This window comes from Carassius auratus, unplaced genomic scaffold, assembly GCF_003368295.1.
Source record: "Carassius auratus strain Wakin unplaced genomic scaffold, ASM336829v1 scaf_tig00003633, whole genome shotgun sequence".
In the NCBI taxonomy this organism is placed as follows: Eukaryota; Metazoa; Chordata; class Actinopteri; order Cypriniformes; family Cyprinidae; genus Carassius; species Carassius auratus.
This window is the reverse complement of record NW_020523535.1, coordinates 6,317-33,095: the sequence shown is the minus strand read 5'-3', so window position 1 is coordinate 33,095 and position 26,779 is coordinate 6,317. Positions and strand designations below refer to the sequence as shown.

General features: G+C 38.0%; 2 protein-coding genes and 1 long non-coding RNA gene across 4 annotated transcripts in view; 2 read left to right on the top strand and 1 right to left on the bottom strand.

Annotated features, from left to right (window-relative positions):
• LOC113070255 (uncharacterized) overlaps positions 1-20,140 on the bottom strand; it is a 44,554-nt gene extending 24,414 nt beyond the window's left edge. The window contains exon 1 of one of the 2 annotated variants that reach the window (XR_003279891.1): positions 20,035-20,140. Coding sequence is in view for 1 of the 2 variants with exons in the window: in XM_026243477.1 (XP_026099262.1) it covers positions 3,499-3,545 (47 nt within the window). In the remaining variant the exon portion in view is untranslated. Of the gene's footprint in view, positions 1-3,498; positions 3,573-20,034 lie in introns of those variants that run through there. The other variant, XM_026243477.1, reaches the window with a different exon arrangement.
• Positions 6,548-17,643, top strand: LOC113070257 (uncharacterized). Its single transcript, XR_003279892.1, has 2 exons — positions 6,548-8,306; positions 15,215-17,643. It is a non-coding gene; the product is annotated as an uncharacterized LOC113070257 (long non-coding RNA).
• Positions 20,141-24,241: 4,101 nt separating the features above from the next.
• LOC113070253 (zinc finger protein 862-like) lies at positions 24,242-25,931 on the top strand. The gene is made up of 2 exons (XM_026243475.1): positions 24,242-24,746; positions 25,575-25,931. The coding sequence occupies exons 1-2, from the start codon at positions 24,266-24,268 to the stop codon at positions 25,769-25,771; spliced, it is 678 nt and encodes a 225-aa protein (XP_026099260.1). The 5' UTR covers positions 24,242-24,265; the 3' UTR covers positions 25,772-25,931.
• The last annotated feature ends 848 nt before the right edge of the window (positions 25,932-26,779 follow it).

The window sequence follows — 26,779 nt, the reverse complement described above, 5'->3', positions numbered from 1 at the left end:
ATCCTTGACATGGCAGTCCACCCAAGCAGCAGGACACCTGCATCAGTTTAACCAAGTTCCATAATGGGGTCTCTGGACTCTACTGCTGAGTGTTTGCAGACCAATCATCAATTTTAGGAAATGGTGGACCCAGAGCGGAGTGATTATTGAATGCTTGGAGTGCAGAGGGGAAATTGTTGCCGCTCCACTCTGCCTCATCCGCCTTCTTAGGCATCACATTTGATTCAGTTTCCTTTCAAGCATCTCTGCCTCTCACAAAAATCAGTTGCATCATACTGCTTCTCTCCAACTTCTTACTGGTAGACAGTTACACAAAGTGACAGCTTCTAGCCCTTCTAGGCCACCTAAATTATGCCGTTGGGACAATCCTTCAAGTGAAATCATTTGTGTTAAATCTTCTGTAAAAAGTAAGTTTAATATGAGTAAAAATAAAGGACTATCACATTCAGTAGTTATCATGCCATTCATGCGCAAACTTATACCAATTTCCACTCAACGCCAGTTCCTTCTCAGAGCTGCTCACATACCAGGACATCTTAACATCATAGCCAACTCAAGATCTCATTTTTCTTTTCAGAAAGGCTCTTGGCTCCAGAATTTGAACACTTATCCAATTTTAGTTCCACAATTCATAACATTCATCTTCAATTAACTCCACTGATTAGAAGTCTTTCAGACGTCTCCCAAGAAACCTCAGTTATCTTACCCTGAGTACCCTTTTAGCATACATAACCAGTTGGAATTGTTTCAATGCTTAACACACCTACTATCAGCTTTCTTTTCTTTCAACCAACGTCTATCTGCAACTTCATCAACCATGCACATTCCTTTCTAAATATATGCACCTGCTCCATTCAAACCTACTTATCAGAAATCAACTTCTTCTACAAACTAACAACTGGCAACAACTGTCCATTCATTTTCTATTTGCAAACTTCTATGTTCATTAAAGGTCTGCGAAAACAAGAACCCTATCCTATCAAAAAATGACTTCCACTTACCACCGACCTACTCAGCATTTGTATATTATCGCGACACTCACGTTACCTAAATCCAGACATTGCTCAAACCTTAGAGCAGGGGTGGTAAAAGTACTCAAAAGTTATACTCAAGTAAAAGTAGATGTATCTAAATAAAAAATGACTCCAGTAAAAGTAGAAAGTCCTCCATTCAAACATCACTTGAGTAAAAGTACAAAAGTATCTGATTTAAAACATACTTAAGTACCGGAAGTAAAAAGTAAATATTCAAATTAACTGTAAATATCAATAATTAAGCTGATCAGTTGTTTTGAGAGTGATATGCAGTGTTTTAATTGAACAAATGAAGAGATTAGATACTTTAGAATTTGTTAGATTTACAATCAAAAGAGACAATGAAGAACCTTATCGCAGTATAGGGATTGAACTTTCAATAGACATGTTCCATAACATCATAGTTGCATCAAACAGAAGATGTGCCAGGTACAAGGTAAGACTGTTTCAGAATATCAATGAGTAAGAACCACCTCTTTAAAGAGTTAGTTCTCCCAAAAAAGAAAATTCTGTCATTCGCATTTTAGGGGCTAAATATCACGTTATTGGTATTGTCGCTTCGACCTGCGGACATGAAAAACAACCACAGACTTGGCAACACTGGTTGGCATATACTACACAAAGCCGTAATTCACGTAATGAAAGCTATTTGTGTTAGTTGTCGGTGGACTACAGCTCTGTGTAGTAACTGCCGCTCCACCTGAACCAGTGTTGCCACATCCGCGGTTGTTTTTCATGTCTGCCGGTTGAAGAAACCCCAATCCAAATAACTTGATATTTAGCGCCTAAAATGTGACTTTTACCAAGGCAACCCTTCCAATAAACGTATATTTTAACCCCGGGTAGCAATTTTTATCGGGGAACCTCCTGGAAACGTGTTTTTGGCTAGTTTTGGACTAGTTTTGAGAAGCAACTGGTCAGGATTTGTTGTGAAAACCTGGCAACCCTGATCTGAACGCATGTGCTTGAAATATATACTACTTAATTACAGGAGCGTTACTGATGAGATGAGCATGAAAATCGCATTCGACACAGCCTTACTGAAATTTCATTCATCCGTGGCAGGCAAAGAAGACATCTCAGCCAATAAGAATCTCCCTTGACTTCAGTGAATTCAAACATATGGCCATAGGCGATCCCTGTCAGGAATCTCGGGATCAGTGCGGGCAGCAAGAGCTGCACTATCACCTATTTTAGCGATCATCTTCCACCTCGAATAACTGCTGCGAGAGTGTATGTTGGCAAAGAACTCGCAAAGTTGCGCGTTCTTTTTTTCAAAAGAAAACCAAATATTTCAAAGGTTTGTAAAATCAGTGTAATAAATACTTGAAGCGGGCATGGGGAAATGTATTGGAGTAAAAAGTAAACTTTGTCTTTAATAAAGTAGTGGAGTAAAAGTGAAAGTTGATGCAAATAAAACATACTCAAGTAAAGTACAGATCCCCGAAAAAAATACTTAAGTAATGTAGCAAAGTATTTTTACTTCGTAAATTACCACCACTGCCTTAGAGTCCGTGTCCTTGCTTGCTTTCTTCGTCTTTTTAAGGTGCTGTAAATTTGCGCCGACTTTTTCAAGCTTTAATCCTTCCATCCATCCCTGCATCTCCAACATCACCATATTCTCCCTGGACCCCTTCATTTACACACTTAGGAGAAGTAAAACAGACCAATTAGGAGCATTGTTACTATAATTTCTGCCTAAATTTCTTTTAAAGCCCATCCAAAACCAATTTCCGAGTCAGTTCACATCAGACTTGTTGCTCAACCAACTCCCAAAGATCTGCTCTTCTTCATGGAAATGGGGCATCTTGGACGAAACAATCAGAATCCTTGTACACTGGTCATTGCAAGCCTACCACTCTTACATTCGCAACAATCTCAATGACATTCGCCAAACCCAAGGTAACCTCAGCTCTCTCGAATCTTAGAGGGTCCTAATCACACGCCCACACACAACCCAGAAAATACCCACATACTGAGTCACTCTGGGCCACCAACATCGGACGCCCGAATCAACCTGTTATCATCCTTTCCCCTTTTCCCATTCTTCCCTTCTCAGTTCATCCAAATATTTATACAATAAAGTATATTTCCCTACATTCGCAGTGTGGCTTGGTTCTTGCTAGTGAAACTACAGTAATACATTTCTATCATCATTTCTTCAAGCTAAACTGGTCTTTCAGTTCTCACGTTTCACAATGACACCTGTACATCTTCTGTTATCATTACGCAGGTAGGGGTCAGCAGCTTAAATACAGTTTCAAAGAATGTTTAAATCCAGATAAAAAAGCAGTTTTAACAAGTGACATTGACTGTGTCCATAGTGTCATTGTATTGCCTGCCAATGACAAAATACACCCTCGATTTCCGGTTTGCAGAAAACATGGAAACAACAAAGATGCGTTATGCATTTTATAACAGAACTTTCAAATGTATCTAGTATGATAAAACAAAGCTGCTTTACCCCACATACTCATAACCGGAAGGAGCGGAAGCAGTTGACTGTGGCATAATAAAGGTTCTGCTGCTTTTGAGCCATGTGTCGCACTTGTTCAGAAGCCTTGTTTCGCTTTTATGACTTTCGGCCTCACCCTGCTTCATTTTACTACATTAATAAATCATAAGCTCATCCATGAACATTATTTCTTCTCAAGTCCCGTGGATTGCATCGACTGTGGGGATGAAGATGACAACTCCCTTGATTTTACACTCATGGCGTCATCAAACTATGCCTTTGTTTCTTTGTTTGTTTTAAATACACACCCTCTTGTGGTGAAAACTTACATATTGCACCTTTAATGCAGCACTGTGTAGACTGAATGGTGTATGACATCATAATATCAGGAGATCCGGTCTGTGCAGTGCTTCTGTATTTTTATTTGGCATGAGATTTACTTGGGCAGCGTGAAAGTGTGAGACAGAGCCTGAAAGCATGTGTCACACCCCAAATGTGTGATAATTGGCAACCATGCATAAAGCATTTCCTCAATTTAACTGTGTTTGCAATGCTATCCTTGCATAATAATGTGATACATTACATGTATGTAAGCATTTAACATAGTATTTATTCTCAGCCATCTACAACCCTATCAGATCAACACCTGGCTGCCACCATTCGCATTTCAGATCACATGTTCATAGGGGTTAGTGTAGATTAAAGATTCATCAGGCTGTCAGAGTGTTTTTTCTCCACCAGTGATAATTCACTTCCACCACATTCACTGAAAAGAGTGACCACTTCACTCTCTTAAGCACTCCAGTAGAGCTTTCAGCGTGGCACTTAGAACTACTTAGCAGCTTCATATTTCAAAATTATGTCAGGTGAAACAGAGTAGGAGGAGGCTGGACCCTTGATGAAGTGGGCAATGAAATAATTCATGGTGGACGTCCCTCAAGACAGAGCTATGTTCCAATTAGAGGATCATGTTCGAACTTAAATATTTACGAATAAAGTCAAAACAGAAAGACATCTAAAATAGAAAATGCTTCAAGAATACACAGGAAGTGGCACTTCCCTTAAATGTTCCTCAGAAATGTGACATTGACATTTGTTTGTGAACTTCTAAACAGTACATGATGGCCCAGTTGCTCTGTAAATGATGAATGGTTGAGCTCTCAACTTTGCATCAAACAAACAGTAATATATGTATAGTAATATGCATGAATGTTTGGCTTTTGTATGCAATTGATCTGTTTGGAGCAATGTGTAAAAAGTAGCATATAGACTGAATTAAATTGCGGTCTAACTTTAGTTTGTGGACCTGTTTTCACTATAAACTAACTATTGACTACGACTTTTACTTAAACTTCTACTTTGTTGCTTATTAATAATTAGTAATTTAGTTGTTAAGTTTAGGTATGTTGAATGATTAAGGGATCTAAAATATGTTCATGCAGAATAAAGCATTAATATGTTCTTTATGAGTACTAAACATACAACATGTTAGAAATATCCATGTTAATAAGTAACTAGTTAATAATGGGAATTGTTACTGTGTTACTGAAAATGCAAATTCACTTTCTGACAGTAGGTGGCACTTTTAGAGAAGCAGAAATAACCGGACATTCATCTACTTGTGAACAAGTGCTGACAGTGCTGGAAATGTTATAAACCCATTTATATGAAGAATCAGTTAGAAGTTGTATGTACTGTATGATTCAAAACCTTGCCTTTTGCCATTTTACTCATATATATTGCAAAAATACATCATTGCTTAGTTTTACTGTTTAGTTTTACTTTGAATAGCTGCTTTGGGGAATTGCACAGCAGACACCAAAATAAAAACACATATACACGTTTGAATACACCAACACATTTGTACATTATTAAAGCTGCGGTAGGTAACTTTTGATGCTCTAGCGGTTAATAAACAGAACTGCTTGTGTCTTGCGGAAGAACATCGTAGCCGAAACTACTTCTCTCTGTTTATGTCTATGAAGAATCACAAAGGTACTGGGTTACTCCGCCGCGGTACCCCCGAAGCAATCTAAAATAGTCTGAATATAAACACTTATTATAGGTGCACCCTAGTGATTCAGGACAAGCTAAAAACACGGTTTGGAAAATGGATTCATGGTGTACTCGCTCATTATATACATTTTTCTACATTTTGAACACAAACAAAGTTACGGACCGCAAGCTCTGATTGGTTGTTTCTTACCGGGAGCGGATAAATTTCTGCAAATGGCAATAGGACCACTGGGAGGAGCCAGAGGAGCTTGATTTTTTCACAGATTATCTGTCTCATATTCTACTGTCAGGACATAATGTCAGGTTTAACAAATATGTAATCCCCAATCTCCCCAATCTCAAAAAGCACTACAGAAAATAACATAAACAATCTGGAAAAAAGGGAACTAGGTAGGTGCAATGGGAACTTGTTTTAAACAAGCTCTGCAGGTGGAGGCGAAACACGAATGTGACAATCAGCTGCTCAGACGTTCCAGCAGTCATTTTAAGCAGCGCTCAGTGTTTTTTTTTTTTTTTTTTTTTTTTTAGCAATTTATTTATTTTTTGACACGCAATGCTAACAGCTGTGGAGTGCAACAAGCCAAAGTCAACAGTTCAGTGTTGTAAAGTGAGATAACTCCGGGGCCACAGATATAACGCATACAGGCATCACAGCCCATCCCATCCGAGTGTTTCCAGGCACATGCATTACACAAAACTCAGTAGCACAGACACTTCTTTGAAAGTGCTTAGGTGCAGGTGGGCCAAGGGTCTTTTGAAAGGTATGCTTTACTGTATGGGAGTAACCAGACCCGGATAGGGTCCTGCTTTAAGTTGACTAGATGGCTTGTGCAGGAAATGGTAAGTGCCTCTGGGAGGTGTACACCTAACTCACATGAAAGGTGCTCTGATCTGTCCCACAACAGGCACACAAGGTCTGACCTAGATTCCCCCCATTCTGTAAAAAGCTGCTCTGCCAAGTAAGGCAGAGTGGGAAGGGCTAAGCTGTAGTGTGGAGCTTTGCCCCATCTCTCTCTCTCTCTCTCTCTGTCTCTGTCTATCTCTCGCTAGCTCTCCCAAACATGGGCGGAGTGTAGCGTGGCCTTTTCAAACTCACCCGGCTGGCAAGCAGACTGGCTTTTGGAAGCAAACAAGACTGTTTTGAACCACTGCCAAATGAGACAGCCTCTGCCGGCACAGCTGAAACTTTTTACAGCCTCCCCTCACTTCGACAGGAAGAGACACGGGGAGCAAATTTGTAGGCAAGGGGGAAAAAAAACAGTAAAATAAATCTTTGTAGCGTCTGCAACTAAGGCATTGCATCAAGGATTTCCTTCTGTGCTTTCACGCTCTCCTTCTTTGGCAAGGTGCCATTTGAAAAAAAGATGTTTAAAAGAGATTTTTTTTTCTCTCTCTCTCTCTGGGAGGATTGAACGGGGAACGGATGTGCTAGGAAGTGAAGAGTTCAATGAGTTCAGTAAATGAGAGATATGTAAATGCATAAATAACAAAGGAACTGTGACGTCATGCACTGTGCTGCCCAAGACACTGCCTGCAAGCAGACGGGACAAATGTGGACTCATTTGACAAGATACCATTTGCGTCCTATATAGAGTATTTCTGTTTTACATCACAGATTCTTGCACAGGAAGAGGACCATGTGATGTCTGCAACGACTGTGACGAATGACATGTTCTCTTTCATGGTGAGGACTTGAGGACCTGACAAACTTTTAACACTATGACTCCACTGAAAACTGCAACAACATTTCTCAGTGCTTATTTGCATAGCGTTTTGCTACTCCTAACTAAATGACTTCATGCAAAGTGCAACACGGATGATGATGTCAGACACGAGGTGAGTCGCAAAAGCAAATGAATCAGTCAGACAAATGAGATTAACCGAGTATAGTGTCTTTAAGACTCTTTGAGGAAGTACTACGGACCGCTCATGTCATGTTTCTCTTCGTTTGACATCCGAAACGCAGGCGGTGGCAGAACAGTCACTGGATGTGTATAATGATTAGCGCGGACTATAACTGGAAGGATCAAACTTCCTGGGACAGATGCCAAATGCTGACAAAGGAAATCATTGCATTCTCAGGACAAGCAAAATCAACTTTGTCCTCTTGCGCTTCTTTTGGGAGGGTTATTTATAATTCCTCGTGGAACCACATAAAGCATGACTAAATGCTGAAGGGGTTGGTCACATGCTTTGGCTAAATGCATAAAAAAATCATGTAATCATTATCCTGTTTTGAATCCGGTGTAACTCTGGACCCATTCAGCTGATCGAGAGTTTCCATTAAATAATCAATTCTGAGCCCTTATTTTGCAGACTGTATACTAGGAGAAACTGTGACTGGGAAAGAGGGGTACAACCTGACCTTCTCACATTCCCATAAAACAAGTTTGTCAAGTTTTGCGTGCTAGATTAACACAGACGGTAGCAATAACTGTGCCTTTATGGGCACTTTGTGATTTTCAGCATGCCAAATCCTCTCTTCCTGATCTCTGATTTCTTTTACGTTACTCAAACTCCCTTACTTTCTCCACCTCCTCTCTCCCTCTCTGAGCTTCGGTCTTTCACTTCGCATCCTGTGCCAAAGTGGGCAGGGAGAAAGAACTCGTGGTGAGGTGGGTGAAACGGAGGCCGCTGTACGTGCTCTTTCTTCAGCCACAACCCCGAGGAAGAGCATGTTTGGTGGTAGCACGTTTCTAGGTCTCTCTCCCCGAGATAGGCGTAGTATGTGCATGAGTCTACTCTTCTCGCCGCCATGACCCTGCCTTGTGTTCTTGGATTTTGAAGCCTCTAGTCTGCAGGTATTCAGTTTTTTTTTCTTGTTGAGTACTTTGGAATATTTTTGGCTACTTTTGAAGGATTTCTCTTAAAGCATCATTGTCGATTCTTTTACCCAGCAGCTCTGGCTCTCTTGTTCACTGTTGTCTTCCTCTTGTAAACGTGTCTGCTTTACCCCTGAGTCCATGCCTCGGATTCCGCCATTTCTACTACACTAAAACAATTTGCGGACAAATTAATTGTTCATGTACATTTGATAAATGTTTTTAGGCTCGAAGCTATTCAAGAAAAAAAAAAGATTTTTGTTAATATAAAAAAAGAAGTTATTCTCACAATTATGTATGCAAGCATTCCTTCGGATAGCATGTACATTCCTTTAGTTTTGTGCGTTTGATTTGATCATTTGTTTAAGGATTTGAATGCATTTGAACATCCAAATAGTGTTTAGGTGCTGCCTCAATGTTTTTAAAGGTACATTAACGCAGTGATGTATTTGGATATGATGCTAATGTTTCATGGATGGCCTATAAATTCCCATTAAGTAAGATTACTGTAGAAAGATCTTAAAGTCAGTTTTGTATTTTATACTTTTATAGAAAGTAGGTGAAGTGAGGACTCAGCTGGTAGAAATAGTTAACATAAGCATAAACCTAGTTCATCTTGCAAATACCAGAGCATTCAGTCACTTTTTGGCATTGGGAGATATGATCAAATGACTTATTTTTCTATTCAGGTATTCTAGAAGGTATTCTTTCAAACTGTAGGCTTGTACGTTTTTTTTTTTTTTTTTTCGCATTGCAAATTACATGACAGAAAGAGAAAAAAAGAGTGGGGCTAGCTTGGGAAGGATTTACTTTTGCATTCGTTATGCAAAGGTAACTGAACAAAATACTGATCAAATGTTAATACAGAATACAGTTTTGTGCCTTTTTTTTTATCAAATTCACAGTAAATTCAATGAGATCTGGTTTTCCTAGAAAAGAGGTGAGGACATCTTTTTTGTTACAAGGCTACTATAACTTGGACGAAATTGCAGCAAATGTCAACTGAAATTGAAAATGCATTGATGGATTTGATTAAATCTAATTTACTTCTTTAAAATATTACAAAGAAAAGCTCTCAAGATGGCGTCGACATGCCACGTGTTTGTGTATTACTGTATTAAGTGTATGTTACTTAAAGGGATTAATAATGGAGTCTTTTTCAAGTGACACCAAACCTTTTTTATGAACAAATCCTTATTTAACAGCAGATCGACTCTTCACATGCAAACAAAATTGGAAAAGCTGAAAATGGTGGTTGATTTAGCTGTAGAGCAAGGATTTTTCTTGGATAATGTTCTTTTTTTTTGTGCTTTATTACTTGTCAGCATAAGCAAGGAGGGCAGGTATTTTACTGCTTCGTAAGGTATAACCATAAGTCTCGCCAAAGAGGCACAAAAGTTTGTGCATACATGTTTATTTTGCTCAGAGACAGAGAGATATGGCAACAGGAAAAAAAAAAAAGTGGAGCGAGGGAGGGAGGAAAGGAGAGCATTTCCTCCACCCCCTGTTCTCCTCAGATGAACTTATCATGTAGCATCATATTTTCTCCCTCTCCCTCCCTTTTCCCCCCTTTCCCATACAGCCCAGATCCCTCCTACATTTACTGTAGCTGACAATCAGATGCACTCTGGGCACCGACCCCACATTAGCAAACAGGAAGTTTCGAAACAAACAGAGTTTAACCCTAAAAATACTAAGATTTCACTGCATACACAATCAAATCATGCTAAAATAGACAGAATGAAACACCAGTTTTGTAATTTGACTTCAAACTGAAAGTGTTTATACCGAAAGCAGAAAATTCACTGCAGGTGAGAAAACACTGCTGTTTGCCCTGCAAATGTGCAGACACGCAGCATATGCTCGCAGCCTATTAGTTACATGGCCCCAGATGGGGGCAGAGATCTAACTCTAATCTGCAAGTTCTTTGTATATATAAGGCAAGACAGAATCCTTATCGTCGAGTTTCGATGAGTAACAGCCTGCTCTCCGGAGACCGCGTGACAGAGTCGACCAAGGTCAAGCCAAGCCCAACTTCCTGTTTTTTGGGGACTGCTATTTTTGCTTTAAGGGCGTTTCTCTCTGGTGTAGGTTGATGACAGGAGATCATATGCAGAATGATTAATTACATTTTTGAAGAGTTATAGCTTTCTATGGCCGAACTATTTTAAGCAGTGGCAAGGCTGTGTGGAAGGAAAAAACGGAGGAATAATGTCACAGGTACAGTAAATGGAACAGGAAGAAAAGTTTAGCTAAATGTAGTCCGGAAATTTTACGCTATATATTGTGTACAATGATTCATAAAAAAAAAGAAAAAAAAAATATGGCATGTTTCATGTTAAGAATCTTGTTCAACAGTTGTACTAGAAGCTAATTTGCGAGTAATATGTTAGAACTCACCACTGGTGGAAACGCTGATCTACTGCAGTTCAAACAAAAGATTACAGATGCGATAGATACTATCAAGAGTAAAAATGGAAATCATCTATTGTTTTTCATACAATATCACATAGTTTCCTCGTTCCTGAGACATGTTTCGAAGACTACTTTCAGTTATATGGATGCAAAAGGGATTTTCAATGGGGAAGCTCCCCTCCTACATTAAATTATCGCTGCACAAAGGCATTGTCTCAGGTTTCCTTTTTTTATTGTGGCCTTTTACTCTTCCTCTGCCAACATCCCCCACCCTTCAATGCTCTACCCACCACCCTCTTCTCCGTTCATTGAAATTCAGCCTGGCATACAGGCACTGCCCCTGTCTTGGCATCAGACTCCGGTACTTGGCGACAGAAAGGATTGGAGAAAATTAAAATGAAAACAAGAATATGTACCAGTTTCTCAATCGCTGCGCTTTGTGCCAAACAGTCAGCCGGTTTTGGTGGATCTAACGCAAGATTATCGATAGGCATTTTCGGTGTATGATTTCCGCAAATATCGTAATCATATGGTCTTGGCAAGCATAACACAGTGGGAGGCGTTCAGCAGGCTAATTGATTTGCCCGTTTACCTCCTGCGATTGGACGGTCACAAAGGCTAACAGCTGTGTCCTTTGGTCGCTAGGTAAGATAGAAGGCCTTTTGTTGATCTTATTTCATTTTGTTTACCTATTTTCTCAGACAGGGAAGTAAGATGTTCCTTTGTGACTATGGAATGCTTGGTGTATGATTATGCCTAGAGGTGGTATGGTATAGGTGAGATGTAAACAAATGCAGGCAATTAATTTCTACTTTGAGAAACATGTTTTGTCATGTATCACAGGGTGTGATATATTAAGCCAAGAATATTTGTAAAACATGCTTCAGAGATGTTTTTTCATATACTACAAACACAGGCTCTGTTGCAAAACCTAGTTAGCTGCCTATGTAGGGAGCATTTTAAGGCATCATAGTTGATGTGAAGCCTGTGGCAAAAGTTAGCTTGAGCCCAATTCTGAGCGAGTCCTTGCCAGAAAAGGCAATCCCAGAATGCATAGCAAGCTCAACTTTTTAAACTTTGCCCATTGCGCTTATTTTCTGGGTTCATCTGCTTGACTGTACAAAGTATGCATCATCAGTAAGGTTTATACTGAATTTAGCCTTTAAATATTGCTTGTCTTAATGCAAACCTAGTAAAAAAAACAACTGTAGGTCAGTGGAGTAATGACTTGTTTTGATGCGGGGATTCCTGTAAGGGTGTGATGTCACATGGAAACTATGAATTGTATTGTGTATTTTAAAATGTATTGGAAAAGTTTTAGCTTAGCCACATGCTAATACCAGACTTGACTGAAATCAATTATGAGTCGAGTGTCCAGTGTATGTTTGTCTGATCCATAGAGTATCTGACTTCCACAATCTTCCAAATCCATCACTTATAATATGTAGGCAGAGGTTTGCAAGGCAGTTCACTAGCTTTTGAAAAAGGAAAACTGTACATTCTTTTAATTCAGATTAAGATGTTTGATACATGCAGGGCGAAATCTTTCACAAAAATGCATGCTACAACAGATATAAACTTATTTCAGTATCAATCTGGCACCCACATGTAGGCTATAAGCTAAAGATTTAAAATGAATAAACATGTTGAATTATAAACATTAGACACTAATGCCTGCAATGCTATGAAGTATTACATGCAGATATCTTAGTGCTAAATTGCTTATGTTAACGCTATGACTTTGTGTTAAGCCTGCATGCATTCAGTTGGCTTGATGGTGAGTAAATTATGGGGTAATATTAAATTTTTGGATGAACTATACCTTTAAGAGACTCGGTGTATAAAAGTCAGTCATACAGAAACTAAAACTAATCAACTACTTTATTTGAATTCCATTTAAATATAGTCTTGTTATTAATAGGCTCTTATGTAAATTGTTAGCTTTAAGAATAATTAAAGAATTTGATTTTGTGGGCTCATCCATGCAAACTGTTTCCTGAAGTCATCAAACAAAGTGTTGATAGATATATCTAACTGATATATTCAAAAGACTAGCTATTTAAATATTTCTGCAATTCCATTGTATGATTCCATTTTCAATGCCATCCACACTCTCTACACTGAAAGCAACAGATCATCTATAATACCCATCTTGTAAAAAATCAGGGCATTTGTGTCTAATTTGAATTAGCATTAGCATTACATATTTAAAAAAAACATAACTAAAGAACAGACTAGTTCCCTGTGCAATCTAAAAATGATCCAAATGTCACCTTTTCAGCATATAGATCAACAGCATATGCAGTTTAGGTATGTTTTGAAGCACGACAGCTGGTTTGAGCTAGTCTTTAGTCGGTCATGAGCTGGTTCTGAGCAGGAGCTAGTTGTTTAAGACCAGCACACTGGACCAGTTTAAACCAGCTCAAACCAGCTGTCATACTTCAAAAACCTAACTAGCATATGCTGTTTTCTTTATTCAAAAAAGCTGTCACACCATATTAGCATATTTTCCTCTATAATGGGTAATGCACCAAATGTCGTCCTTGAGTAAAGCAGCTCTAGAATAGTTGGTATTACATTTAAAACATATTTTTATTACATCAGAGTAAGACAACTGCATGTCTGTATCTGATGGTGATACTTAAGCGTGTTTTGTTGCACAGCTTTTGACCTGACCTTTACCGAAAAGTTATCAAATCTGAGTTGGCACAGCAAAGCCATGTCATGCCATCTCTTCAGCTTCTGTCTCCTCTTTTGTGATCCAGCAGACTGCGTTTGCGTGCCAAAACTTTTCAATCAATGTCCCCCCGAATGGGCCAGAAAGAGCATGTGTATGCTAATTAGCGAAGAGGACTTTTGTATGTTAACAAATTGCTGAAAGTCAGTGTCTGGAAGATATTTGCATGTTTTTTTTATGCAAAACAGACATGTTCCACCTCTTAAATCCACACAATAACTGTTTTTATTGCCATTTTGTGAAGGTTTTGCGTGTCTCACTTAGCTGCTTTATCAAAGTTTCTGCTGGAAGTTTATAGGGAGGAGTAAAGATACTGAAAAAAAAAAAAAACTTGGGTAAAGCCATAACATTCTCAAATAAGAAACTTGATTTAGTGGGATGCTGATATGTTAGAGTGCTGATGTTCAGAGATGTTTAGGTTCATCACGTATGCTAGCATGCTAACGGGCATCCAGAAGCAGATGACTTTCACAGCATATCTGTTCATTTTGTTGTGTGTGAAAGAACGCTATTGACTCGAGGATGAATCTTGGCTTTCTTGTGGTTGTACTGATGCCAGGCGTCCTTCAGTGCAACGAAAGGGAGACCCTTGCTCTTGCAGACAGCCTCTGAGAACAGTGAATGCGTGAATGGGTTTTTCAGGCACACCTCGGAGACGTTGTAAGGAATGCACAGCAATCACACCCTAAAATGGCCGAAACAACGCCATTTTGTTTTTCCTCTATTTTGCTGTAAGGAATAGCAGAATCAGCTTTGTTAAAGCTATAGGAGACAGCTGGGGAAGCCATGTTTTACATCGTCTGTTTACCTCAAATGCGTAGCTTACACAATGTTGTCTTGTTGGAATGAGCTCAGTTTTTGGCAAAACGGGCGCAAATTCCTGGCGAAGGATCAAGACTTTTTTTTCTTCATGATCCAATGCCAGCCTCGCTAGAATGAGTGAGTAATTTCTTTGGCTTTCAAAATTAGCGCTTCCCTCTTAGCCTGCATCCTGGTTCAACTCCTCACAGTTCCCCGGTTTTTCATGTGCGTTTTTTCCGACTCAAATAAGCGCCGCTGACTCGAGTCTGGAGAACACACATGCCAAGCTTTCAACTGCTGTTGTTTTCCTGCAACTACATAGAAATAAATAGCTCTGTGATCGATGTCATGAGGATGATGCTTTAACAAACAGTGGCACCAAATTAGACTCCTTTTGACACCTTGAATTATAGAATAAAATATTAAACCAAGTGGCGTCACAAACAAATGCTGCACAAGGTTTTCTCATAACTAACTTAACTTTTCATTTTTTAAATAATTTAAACCAGCTGGTGTAAACGTGATTTTAGTGGATGTATGAAGTTGGTTCTCCTCAAATTCATATATGGTGTCCAATTATATGTAGTTTACAACTGAATGAAAGTATATAATATTTTACATTTATGTTAAATGCAATTAATTGAATAAATTGAGTGCTTTTTTGGCTCACTAAGGTAGGACTTAACTTTATATGTAGTTTAGTAAATTAGCGTGTAATTCGGCTAGTTTAAAATATACTTTTAAGGTTTCAAGTATACTACAAGTGCATATTAAGTACAATTAAGCACACTCAATGTACATGTACAATGTACTTGTATACATTAAAATGCTCGCTCAAACTGTAAAGTCCAGCTACAACAAAGTTTGAATGTATGATTGTGTTAAGCAGTGTCTCTCTCTCTCTCTCTCTCTCTCTCTCTCTCTCTCTCCGCAGGAATCCAGCAGTCTGCTGTCTGGCTGGTGGACATCTGTTCTGCTGTCCTTGGGGCTGAGGTAGTAGATTGGATAGTTGTGGAGCCCTGTGCTCTCTCACTGAGATAACTATACAATCTACTGTCTTTCCTAAGGCGACAGCCAAATCATCCACAAACAACATGGACTCGTTTGAAAAACTGTCTGCATTCGGCCAGTGAGTCGGAAAGGATATTCACTCACATTACAGAAGTAAAATGGGCTGGGATTACATACGCAAACATGTCAGGTGCTGGGACTGTCCTTTGGTGTCCTGACAGGGTGAGGTAGTAGGTTGTATAGTTTGGTGGGAGGGATCAATCCCTGTTCAGGTGATAACTATACAGTCTATTGCCTTCCTTGTTGTACCAGCTATCTGTCTGCTAGTGGAAACTCCCTGGAGTTTAAATATTGCTTAAACCCTATGGCCTGTTTCACACCACATTAACTATGTATATGTAAGCAGAGTGTTTATTTCGGCACCCGTATTTACAGGTTACAGCGTTCACACTGCCTGCATAAACAGAGCAGTGTAGCATGAGTAATACACTGAAGTTGGTCTTCAAAAAAATAAATAAAAGGAACAACTTTTATGAAGCAGCAAAGTAATAGAGCAACCTCCCTAAAAGAAGCATGCTTTAATCAGTAAATCTGAAACATGTTCTATTGAGTGAATCTGACTGAATCAAGAAGAGTCAAGCAGTTTGAAAAGTTTGGGGTCGGTAAAAAATAAATAAAAAGCTTAAGAAATAAAAACTATGCATTTAAATCATCAGAAATGACAGTTAAGACTTTTATAATGTTATAAAAGATTTCAATCATGGATTGTATATATCTGAGAATCCTGAATCATAGGGCCCTATCATAAACTCGGCATAATGTGGCCCCAGGTGCGACGCAAGTGTTTTCATTTTCACATACTGCGTCATGTTGTTTAAATAGCAAATTAATTTGTGCCCATTTGTGCGCCATTTTTTTTTTTTTTTTTGTTAACAAAACGCTTAAATTTAAAAACGTTAATTACACATACACAAATTAAGAATTAAAGTATTAAAATGTAAAAGATTATTATTGTGTACATCAATATAAAAATGCCTACATGTCAAAATGGATAGTTTTTGCATGAATCAGAATTCTGCGCTCGAGCAGATCCTTACTAGAGAAGCGTTCAGTTTTTCTGCTTGCAAATTCTGCCAAACAGCAAATCCGCATTGACACGAGCGCAACTGGCTTTTAAAAGGAATGGGAGATGAGACTGTGATTGGTTTATTGCACGTTATGCCCAAAACACACCCATTACTCATTAAAAGAAAAGGGACAACCCTTTTAGACCATGGACCGTGTGCACTGAGTTCTTTCCCCTTCCTTAAACTATCAAAAATGGATTCGTAAACACCCTAAACGTAATTGCGCTGTGCGCTTTGGACCATGCGTTTAGAACATTAAATAGGGTCCATAGTATCCAACGAAAAGAATAAAAAAATAAAAAAGTTTTGAACAATTGTCACTCAGAAATATAGAAAATTGTACAATTAATTACAAAGAAAAGACAAGTGACATTGAATTAAAGTGAAATGTTGAAGAGAAAAGACAGAAATAGAATTTCCTTTTAAAATGTACTCCAATAATCTCAAATAAATTTTTCTTTTCTTTTCTTTTTTTCAGTGGTTGATAATGATCAGAAATGTTTCTTGAGCAGTAAATCAGCATATCAAAATGATTTCTGAAGGATAATGTGACATGGCTTTGATCACAGAAATAAGTTACATTTAACTGTTTTATATATTCTGTTTTCTTTCTTTTCTTTCCTTTCTTTCTTTCATATTTCTTTCTTTTTTTAATGAAATGAATGTGACCTTGGTTAGCATAAGAGACTTGAATGAAATGTAAAAATTCTCACTGAGCTCAAGTTTTGAATGGTAGTGTAGATTTAATGATGGTCAATGCTGTGATAGTTCTCACTCCACCAAACAATTTCTAGGTTATGGTCATTCATTCAAGGAGATGCTTCGTACAGTAAGCTAGAAATCACTTTGTTGTACAGAACAACACGACTGTTGCAGCTTTGTGTGTTTGTGTGCATTGTGAAACAGGGCTTACACTTTACCTAACAAGCCTGAACAACATCCATTCCTCTGCTGCAGGCTTAACATGCTGATCCGGTACATGAAGAGAGAAATCAGATTAAAAGAGATTTACTACACTCTGATTTATGGCTTAATCAATAATTTAGCATTTCTGTTGGCTTGTGATCAAACAGGATTTTCACACATCATAACAGGAAATTCATTTTCAGTCAGACAATGCATGTGGCCTTGTTCAGAGAATGAATGAATGAATGTATATATATAAACAGCAAAATATGCATAACGTGTTTTTGTTCTATGAATAAAATATAGTTTTATTTAACTCTTGCCTTTTTCATTTTTATTATATTTCAGTTTATACATATATAAACATTTTTTTTTTTTTTTTTTTTTTTTAATTCTTGCTTGGGAAAAGTTAAGAGGTCAAACAGTTTGTGCTGCTGTATGTAGGCCTATTCCTTTGTTGTGCAATCTTTATGAAATCATATAAGCTAAACACACAAGCTAATTCAAGCAAAACTTCCATAAACACTCTAATAAGGTTATTCATATACTATATTTGATAGCTTGTTACCATAAACATCCATGCAGTTATTTTATTTTATTTTTTCCACAAAGTTGGATGGCAGCAAATGTAACTGTGTATAAATATTAACATGTAAACAAAACCTGTCAAGTTAGACTTTGATCTAAAGCCCTGCGTGTTACAATCTTTATCTGAACACATGAACAACAAAACTACAGTACCACCAACCACACAATCAAGTATAACGTTTAGAGACAACTTTAGAGACCAGTTTAGAGAAACTAGTTCAAATGGAATAAAATGAAACTCTCTATAGTCAAGTATTTGATAATATTATAATGGTCACTATGAGGTCACAATTGTAATTGCTTTATTAGCTCTTTTTGCCCTTTCCAGTATAAGGTAGTCGGACTCATTTGAGTCTTCTCAATTTACAATAAAATAAATAATAAACATAATAAACAAACAAATGAAAAACGAAAAAAAAAAAAAAAAACGAAAATTGTAATACTTTACAGTGACTTCTGGGAATCTCCTTTTACTATTTTACACCATAAATTATGAGACGGTCTGTATTTCTACAAAACAATATTTCATTGCATTGCAAAATATTATAAAATATAATAAAATATGGATTTTCTCAATAGATGTTAAGGCCATGCTTTTACACTATCCATACATACAGTATGTCACCCTTAAGTAAAAGAATAACATTGATAATTATTATTATTATTTGTTTTTTTTTAGAAAAATCATGTTTAAATGTGAAAATCATATATAATCATCAGGCTTATGAGAAACTTTTTTTCATATTTGTTCATTATCTTTGTATTGCATTAAATTATATGTTTTGCCTTACACAATAAATACTACAGAGCTAAGAACAATAAAAGCCTGATGTATCAAATACGATTATATTTTTTTCTGACAATTAATTCTCATGTCGCTTTACAGAGTTACAGTTTTTCTCAGTCACTTTGGTGCATTTCTCAAATCAGAAATGAAATTCTCAAAACTATTTGTCCAACCTCCACATCATCTAGTCATTTATACACATCATAAAACTAGTTGCGATTGCTTATGTACATTCATGCAATTGATTATGCACATTTATCCGCGGTTTCCTACATTATCAATTGCTAATGTCATGTTGCTCAGAATTTATTATATAGTTTTCTGTGCAATAGTCTCATCCCTCAAAACATCTAGTCTTTGGGTCATCGTATAAGTCATTAATTGCAAAATGGTTAATCTAGTTGTCATAAACTGCCAAGCACACTTTTTATTTTTGCACATTATTATTAGACTTTTTGTCAATTTTGCATGAATTGTGCAATTTAATCTTTATTAATGTTAATAATGTTAATTAATTGATTAATTAATGCTAATGTTAATGTTGTTCCTGTAGCTCAACTGGTAGAGTATTGCGTTAGCAAGTGCAAGGTTGGGGTTTTGATTCCCCGGGAACACATGATAGGTAAAAAAAAAAGTTGCTTTGGATAAAAGCGTCTGATAAATTTAATTTTTAATTTCAATTTACTAATGAAGAGAATGTAGATGATAAACCAATGATAAACCATTTCTCTGAAATAGCTCAAAGGTTCATCTCATGAATCTTCAGTTGAAAAGCTTATACTGTATAGACAGAGGACAACACAAGAGTTACAATAAGTCCAAGAGTTAAAATGGACATACTTTCATCTTCGTGCCCATATTTCTTTTTCCTTTTTATATCACAATGACATTGTAAAGGTTTTTATTATTATTATTATTATTATTATTATTTGGGTCAGACCACTAGTAAAAGTGTAACTGGGAATTTTATCCAGTCTCTTTCAATCAATATCCCACATACAGTAATGTGTAAATCTGTACTTTTGAAATGGATACATACATAATCATATGGCATACTGTTCAATACAGTAACTGTCATCTAAAATGTTCCCATAGTTTACATCAGAACATCCCTGCAGAGTACATACTTATATTGACAACATAACTAAGCAATTTGACTGTCTTATCCGTAAACTATGACACAAGGACTTGTCATTCCGATGACACTGACATGTTCATTGACACAGATATTTATTTTTGAGAGATGAACTAAGGATTTTGAGTAAGAGACTGGCTTTTGCATGTAATCCATTGTGTTTTGCTATTTGTACGAGTTGTTTTGAGAAATGGACTTACTGTTTTGCAAATCTCAAGGATGATTCGAGAAATGTACCGAAGCGACTGAGAAAACCTGTGGGCCTAATATGTTTTCACTAGCATGTCTGCTAGCTCTCTTTCTGTTAGGACGACTAGCCGTTTTAAAGCATGTGGCACCCTCTTGTGGTCAAACGGCTTCACAGCCACTGAAGACTGAAGCTTCTCAGAAGCTTTCCATATGGATATTGTAGGATATCTACAGTATCAGTCTCCAACATACAGTCACTAAAAGATCCATTCAGAATTGTATTACAGTGAAATTATGATTGTAGTTTATCTGCCTGATACACATGTCAGTGTTAGAGGCTAATGTAGTTTGATGGCCAGTATTAGGTTCTTCAGGCTGGGATCTCCATGAGGAACTTGAGAAGTCTCCCTGTCCTCTCCAACACTAGGTAAGCCTCCCTGATCTCTGTGAAACGGAGGGCGTAGACCACAGGGTTCACCGCTGAGTTGGCATGAGAGAGGAGTATGAAATAAAATTAAACCGATGTGGGGGACGCTTCCTTGAGGACCCGCTGAAAGTAGTACACAGTTCATGAGATGCAGAGGCATCCAACATGCTGCAAACAACAGGAGAACCAGAGCCAGAGAACATGCCAGCCTCTTCTCCTTGATTAGAAAAGCCCTTAATTTAGATTCAGCAGGTGCTGAAATCTGGTCTTGCCTCCGGAGGCATTTGTGCAGACTGTAGAAAACAAGAGCGTAAAGAAGAATCATGGCTGCCAACGGGAGTAGGATGTAGCCTAAGTAGTTGAAGTAGACCATATAGGGCAGAGAGATGACAGCTGAGAAGGTGCAGTTGATATGAGAAGAGTTAAGAGAGGACTGGGGATCGCTATTATGCCAACCAAAGAAAGATCTCAAGATATCATCCAACACAGGAGCGCTGCAGTCCAGGAGCGCTGCGGTGGTGATCTCTTTAAACCTGCAATCACAGGTTTACAGTTTTTCTCAGTCACTTTGGTGCATATCTGAAATCAGAAATGAAATTCTCAAAACTACTTATACAACCTCAACATCATCTAGTCATTAATACACATCATAAAACCAGTTTCTTATTATCAGGCTTTTGTACATTCATGCAATTGATTATGCACATTTATCTGCAGTTCCCTACATTATCAGTTGCTAATGTCATGTTGCTCAAAATGTATTATATAGTTTTCTGTGCAATAGTCTCATCCCTCAAAACATCTAGTCTTTAGTTCATTGTATAATTCATTAAATGCAAGATGGTTAGTCTAGTTGTCATAAACTGCCAAGCACACAATTTTTATTTTTGCACATTAATATTAGACTTCTTGTCAATTTGGCATGAATAGAATGTAGATGATAAACCAATGATAAACCATTTCTCTGAAATAGCTCAAAGGTTCTTCTCATGAATCTTCAGTTGGAAAGCTTATACTGTATAGACGGTTTCAACAGCATCAACATAAACAAACGTTATTGCGCGTGCGCGCTTTTGTGTACCTAACTTAACTTCCAGTAGACTCTAAATAGAATCAATAACAACAGCAAGTCCCTCTAGAGTATATATTTTTTGATAACAAACAAAAAATATATGTTTGCTGCGTGGATCAGGCGGACTTAATGAATATGAAAATTCATTCTTTGCAGCAGGAGATGTTTTAAAGCATAGACATAAAGCGCGAGAAATATAGGTTTCCCCAGTAACAGCTGTAAACAAAGCAGAGCTACGCTCACACTCTGCTTTATCAGACATATAACATGCAAGTCTTCCTTCAGAAATACAGCGATATAAAAACACATGTGCCTCGTTTTGATATTTAAACATATAAATGTAAGGAATTATTATTAAACATGCAGTACGTAATGTAACGTTACTCATGTTTATTTAACGAAGCCTTTTTGAAAATCAATCAGTTTTAAAATTGTGGCGAGTCTCCAAAAATAAATAAATGTATGGGAAACACATCCCGCAGCACAACCGCCTGAGCCCAACTTCAGTCTACTCATCACCTTGACTTTAACTGCGTTTGTAGATGGCACTGCAGCCAGACCGATATACACAACAGAGACCGGAAGTTAACATAGGTCCAGGCGCGTGCGCCCGATGAAACCGTCTATAGACAGAGGACAACACAAGAGGTACAATAAGTCCAAGAGTTCAAATGGACATACTTTCATCTTTGTGCCCATATTTATTTTTCCTTTTCTATATCACAATGACATTGTAAAGGTTTTATTATTATTATTTGGGTCAGAACACTAGTAATTAAGTGTAACTGGGAATTTTATCCAGTCTCTTTCAATCAATATCCCACATACAGTAATTAGTAAAATTCTGTACTTTGGAAATGGATACATACATAATCATATGGCATACAGTTCAATACAGTAACTGTCATCTAAAATGTTCCCATAGTTTACATCAGAACATCCCTGCAGAGTACATACTTATATTGACAACATAACTAAGCAATTTGACTGTCTTATCCGTAAACTATGACACAAGGACTTGTCATTCCGATGACACTGACATGTTCATTACACAGATATTTATTTTTGAGAGATGATCTAAGGATTTTGAGCAAGAGACTGGCTTTTCCATGTAATCCATTGTGTTTTGCTATTTGTACGAGTTGTTTTGAGAAATGGACTTACTGTTTTGCAATCTCAAGGATGATTTGAGAAATGTACCGAAGCGGCTGAGAAAATTCTGTAAAAGGGTAATTAATATATGCAAATAATATACACTAAAAAACGCTGGGTTGAGACCGTTGCATAGGACATTGGGTTGTTTTAACCCAAGTTTGGGTTTGGAAATTGGTCTCGATTTTAACCCAGCGGCGCTGGATAGAGCACGCGGACATCAAGGAGAGCACGCAGATAGTACGTCTCCAGTGCGAGCAGCTGCCATTTTCTTAGTGTGAAAGAAGCGAGAAGCAAGTGAAAGACATTAAGTAAAGATTCAAAATGTAAAGTTATCGTTTATTGTTTACTTGGTTTTAAGAAAGGCGGAAACAAAGGAGTTTAACATTATTTAGAAAAATACGTGGACGCAGTTTTCGCCTCAGAATTGGAGGTCTTAACGGCCTCCTTTAAATTTACTGAACAGAAGAGGTCAATTTTATTATAACGTCCATGAATGTCTTATATACCTAGTGTCTCAATATCTGCACTTTTTGAGCTGTTCATAGACGGCTATGGTTACGGTAACAATCATGGTGATTTATCTTATTTTTCGTGGTTAAGCTCCGCCACCACCGGAGAAAAAGCCGAAGTGTAGGGCGTATCGGTAGGAATGGAGTGACAAGTTCCCATGGCTAAGATGTGAGGTAGTTGATGGTAACGAAAAAAAATTATGTTCGCACTGCAAAAAGGCAGAATGCCTGCTCTCATTGAGCATAGCCAGAGCAAGGACCATGTTGCGGCAAACAATTTATTGCCACAGCAGGTTGCGATGAAAGGCCACTGTGACAAGGCCACGGAAACTTCTAAGAAAAAACTATGCTCTCAGTTCAAAATTGTATTCCACATGGCAAAACATGATCTCCCATTTAACCATTTTGTAGCACAGACTGAGCTACTGCAAGCTCACGAGGCTCCAGATTTTGTCACCACCGATGGCATTTATTGCCACAGCGACTCTGTGGATAATATGGAAAAGGCATTAGAACACATCGTGGTGGAACAGAGCCGTGAAAAACAGTGACTTCATTGGAATAATAATTGATGAAACTGTAAATATCACTGCGAACAAAAAGTGAATCATATATCTAAAGATGGAAATAAAAGGAAAGGTGGAGACATGCTTTCTTGAAAATTATGATGTGGACTCCGGTACAGCAAGATGCATTTATGATCGCTTTGTTGCGGTTCTTCGCGAAATGGATATAGCACTGTCCCGTGTCATTGGCCTGGGTTCAGATGGTGCAAGTGTAATAATGGGAAGGCATGGTGGGGTGGTTGCTTTGTTTAAGCAAGCAAATCCCTTTTCTATCCAGGTGCACTGCGTTGCCCACAGGGCTGCACTTGCTGCGCTGGACGCAGAGAAAGCTGTGGAAAACATCAGAGCTTACAAAAACACGATCTCCTCGGTGTACTCCTTCTACAGACCACCAGAGCCACCAGAACAGCCCGGCTCCGCCAATTACCAGCTGCACTCAGGGATGAGGACATGGTCAGCCTCAAGCAGCCGTGCACAGTCCGCTGGCTATCCCTACACAGGGCTGTGGAGGCCATGAAGCACAACTGGGCAGCTGTGGCCATGGAAATTAATGAAGAGGCAGTCGGAGGAAATACCCAAGCACAAGGGCTGCTTGGTCAAATCCAGACATACAGCTTCATAGCCCTGACTCACGCACTGGCCGATCTACTACCAGTGATGACAAAACTGAATTTAGTTTTTCAGAAAGACAACGTCAATCTTTCCAGCATCCGGCCAATAGTGCAAGCATCTGACGCGGCATTTAGACACTTACGAGATGTCCCCGGTCCAGAAGAGGAAACATTCCATGCGGGATATAAAGACGGCACATACAAGGATGTCAAAGTGACCAATTCAAGCGACCACTTCATTGAAGCTTTCAAAGAAGCCAGAGAACGCTATGTTCAACATCTGATAGATGCCTTGCTAGATCGGTTCCCCGAGGATTGCATGTATGTACTTCACTGCCTCGATGCCCTTCTGAACCCCTCTAGATATCCGCAGACACATAGTGGTAAGTAGGAGATGTTGATATATTATATGGGTCATTCTACAGAAATTTATTTGTTTTTCTAACATTTAAACTTACACCAAATTATTAGATTAATAAAAATGTCAAATATAAAATTCAATTTAATATTTTTTGTGCATTTATTTAAAGACGGCATGTAAATTTTTTGTCACTGGGGTTACCTTACTTTGGCAATTTCAAAGGTTTTTATTAAATATTAATAAAAATGAAAAATAATAATACAACAGAGATAATGTTTTATTTATTTTAATCAGGTTTGTTAAAAGTGTGCTTGAATGAGGTTAGTTTGTTTGCGCAACCATGTAACAATGAAACTATTTGAAAACCGGTTAAAATTAATGATGCAGTCCTTTAAATCTTAACTTTTGAGTGTAGCAGAATTAAATGGATGTAAAATTATTATTATGTCACATGTCACAGAAAAAAATATATACTTTATAGTTTAAATATGATATCAAATATATTTGATAGTTATGTATAGCCTACATTATTGTATTTTAAATGGTGTAAAACTTGTTATTGGCCTCAAAAAGCACTTTACCTGTGGGGACAAACACTTCTGGGAATTATATAGAATTAATAAAAATCAAACAGCCTATTGATGGCTCAAGAAGGTGTCATTTTTCAAATAACATATTGTTTTATTTTAAAAGTGTTTTTAAGTGTATGCCTACTATTTTTTTAAAGGCTAGGGACAGAAAAGTTGACATTTCCACAGAATGACCCATACAGGCCTATTTATAATAAACGCAGCATTCTTTGTAGGCCTATAATTCTGATATCGTTCTCAACAATTATATTATGTTATAGCTCTCCAAGAATATTCAGAACCAGCAATCAGAAGGATTATTTACAATTTTACAAGCCTTGAGTCTGCGGACACCGCTCCTCTTATCGATACCGTAAGCCTGCAATGTGATGCCCTCGCTGTCATGACAGCGCTCCATGGCTATGGAGGATTGCATTTCTCCACAGCCTGCGAAGTCCTCATACGTGATTTCAACTAAATGTATCCAGAGTGGACCAAGCTCGCCAAGATAGCCTGTGTAATCCCTGTCTCGAGTGTTCCTGCAGAGAGGGGGTTCTCGCTGCAGAATCGGATCAAGACGAAGCAGCGAAGATGCCTTGCGGAGAACAAGGTTACGCGGCTTATGCGCATTGCAAGTTGTGGAGAGACACTGGGAAGTTTTGATTTCAAGTCGCCAGCTGCACAATTCAGCACTGCAAAAAAGCGTAAAAAGTAGCCAAAAATGACGCGAGACAATGTTATAGGCTAGTCATTTGTTTGTTCAAGTTAATTTGACAAGGAGTCATTTCACACGGTGGCCAATTTAAATGTTACCAGCTAAATGAGACATACTGAGTTTCAGAGGTAGGTAGTAACGAGTTACATTTACTTCGTTACATTTACTTGAGTAATTTTTCGGGGTAACGAATACTTTTCGGAGTATATTTAAAGATGGGTACTTTATACTCTTACTTGAGTACATTTTTTGGGAAAAATCTATACTTTTACTTCGTTACTGTGGGCGACGCCCCTCTCGTTACTTTATCTTAATGCAATAAATGCTTCAGTTTATTCCAAACGCGCTGTCTACTTTTCTCTGGACAATGAGCGATGCCCATTCGCGAATGATTCATTCTTTTGAGTCAACTCTGTTCAAAGGCTTGATCAAACCAGTCGGCAAACGAGTGAATTGGTTCATGAATCAGTTTGATTGAGTCGTTCAGTTCCATGCTGCACGCGCTGAGCTCTGAAGCGGTTCACTCAGAGTTGTAACGTTTAAGAATATTAGCAGCGTTGAAAACGGGGCTATGGAACTGCACTGAATTGAAAGCTAATCTGCAAAGGCTATTATTTGCTTGCGGTGGAGATCCTTATTAGATGAACGCGTGTGCTGTCTACTGTTTAACAGGTAATAACTTGGGCTACATTCGATTACAGTACACGATACCACTGTGACATTAGTTTGTTGTACGTGTGTGGCTTGTAACAGGTTGAATGCAGCTTCCAA

Bases quoted from the DNA above. Each gene is read 5' to 3' on its own strand.
- LOC113070253 (XM_026243475.1), top strand. From the start codon at position 24,266: ATGAAGCACAACTGGGCAGCTGTGGCCATGGAAATTAATGAAGAGGCA. The intron at 24,747-25,574 runs GTAAGTAGGAGA...ATTATGTTATAG, and splicing joins ATATCCGCAGACACATAGTG to CTCTCCAAGAATATTCAGAA.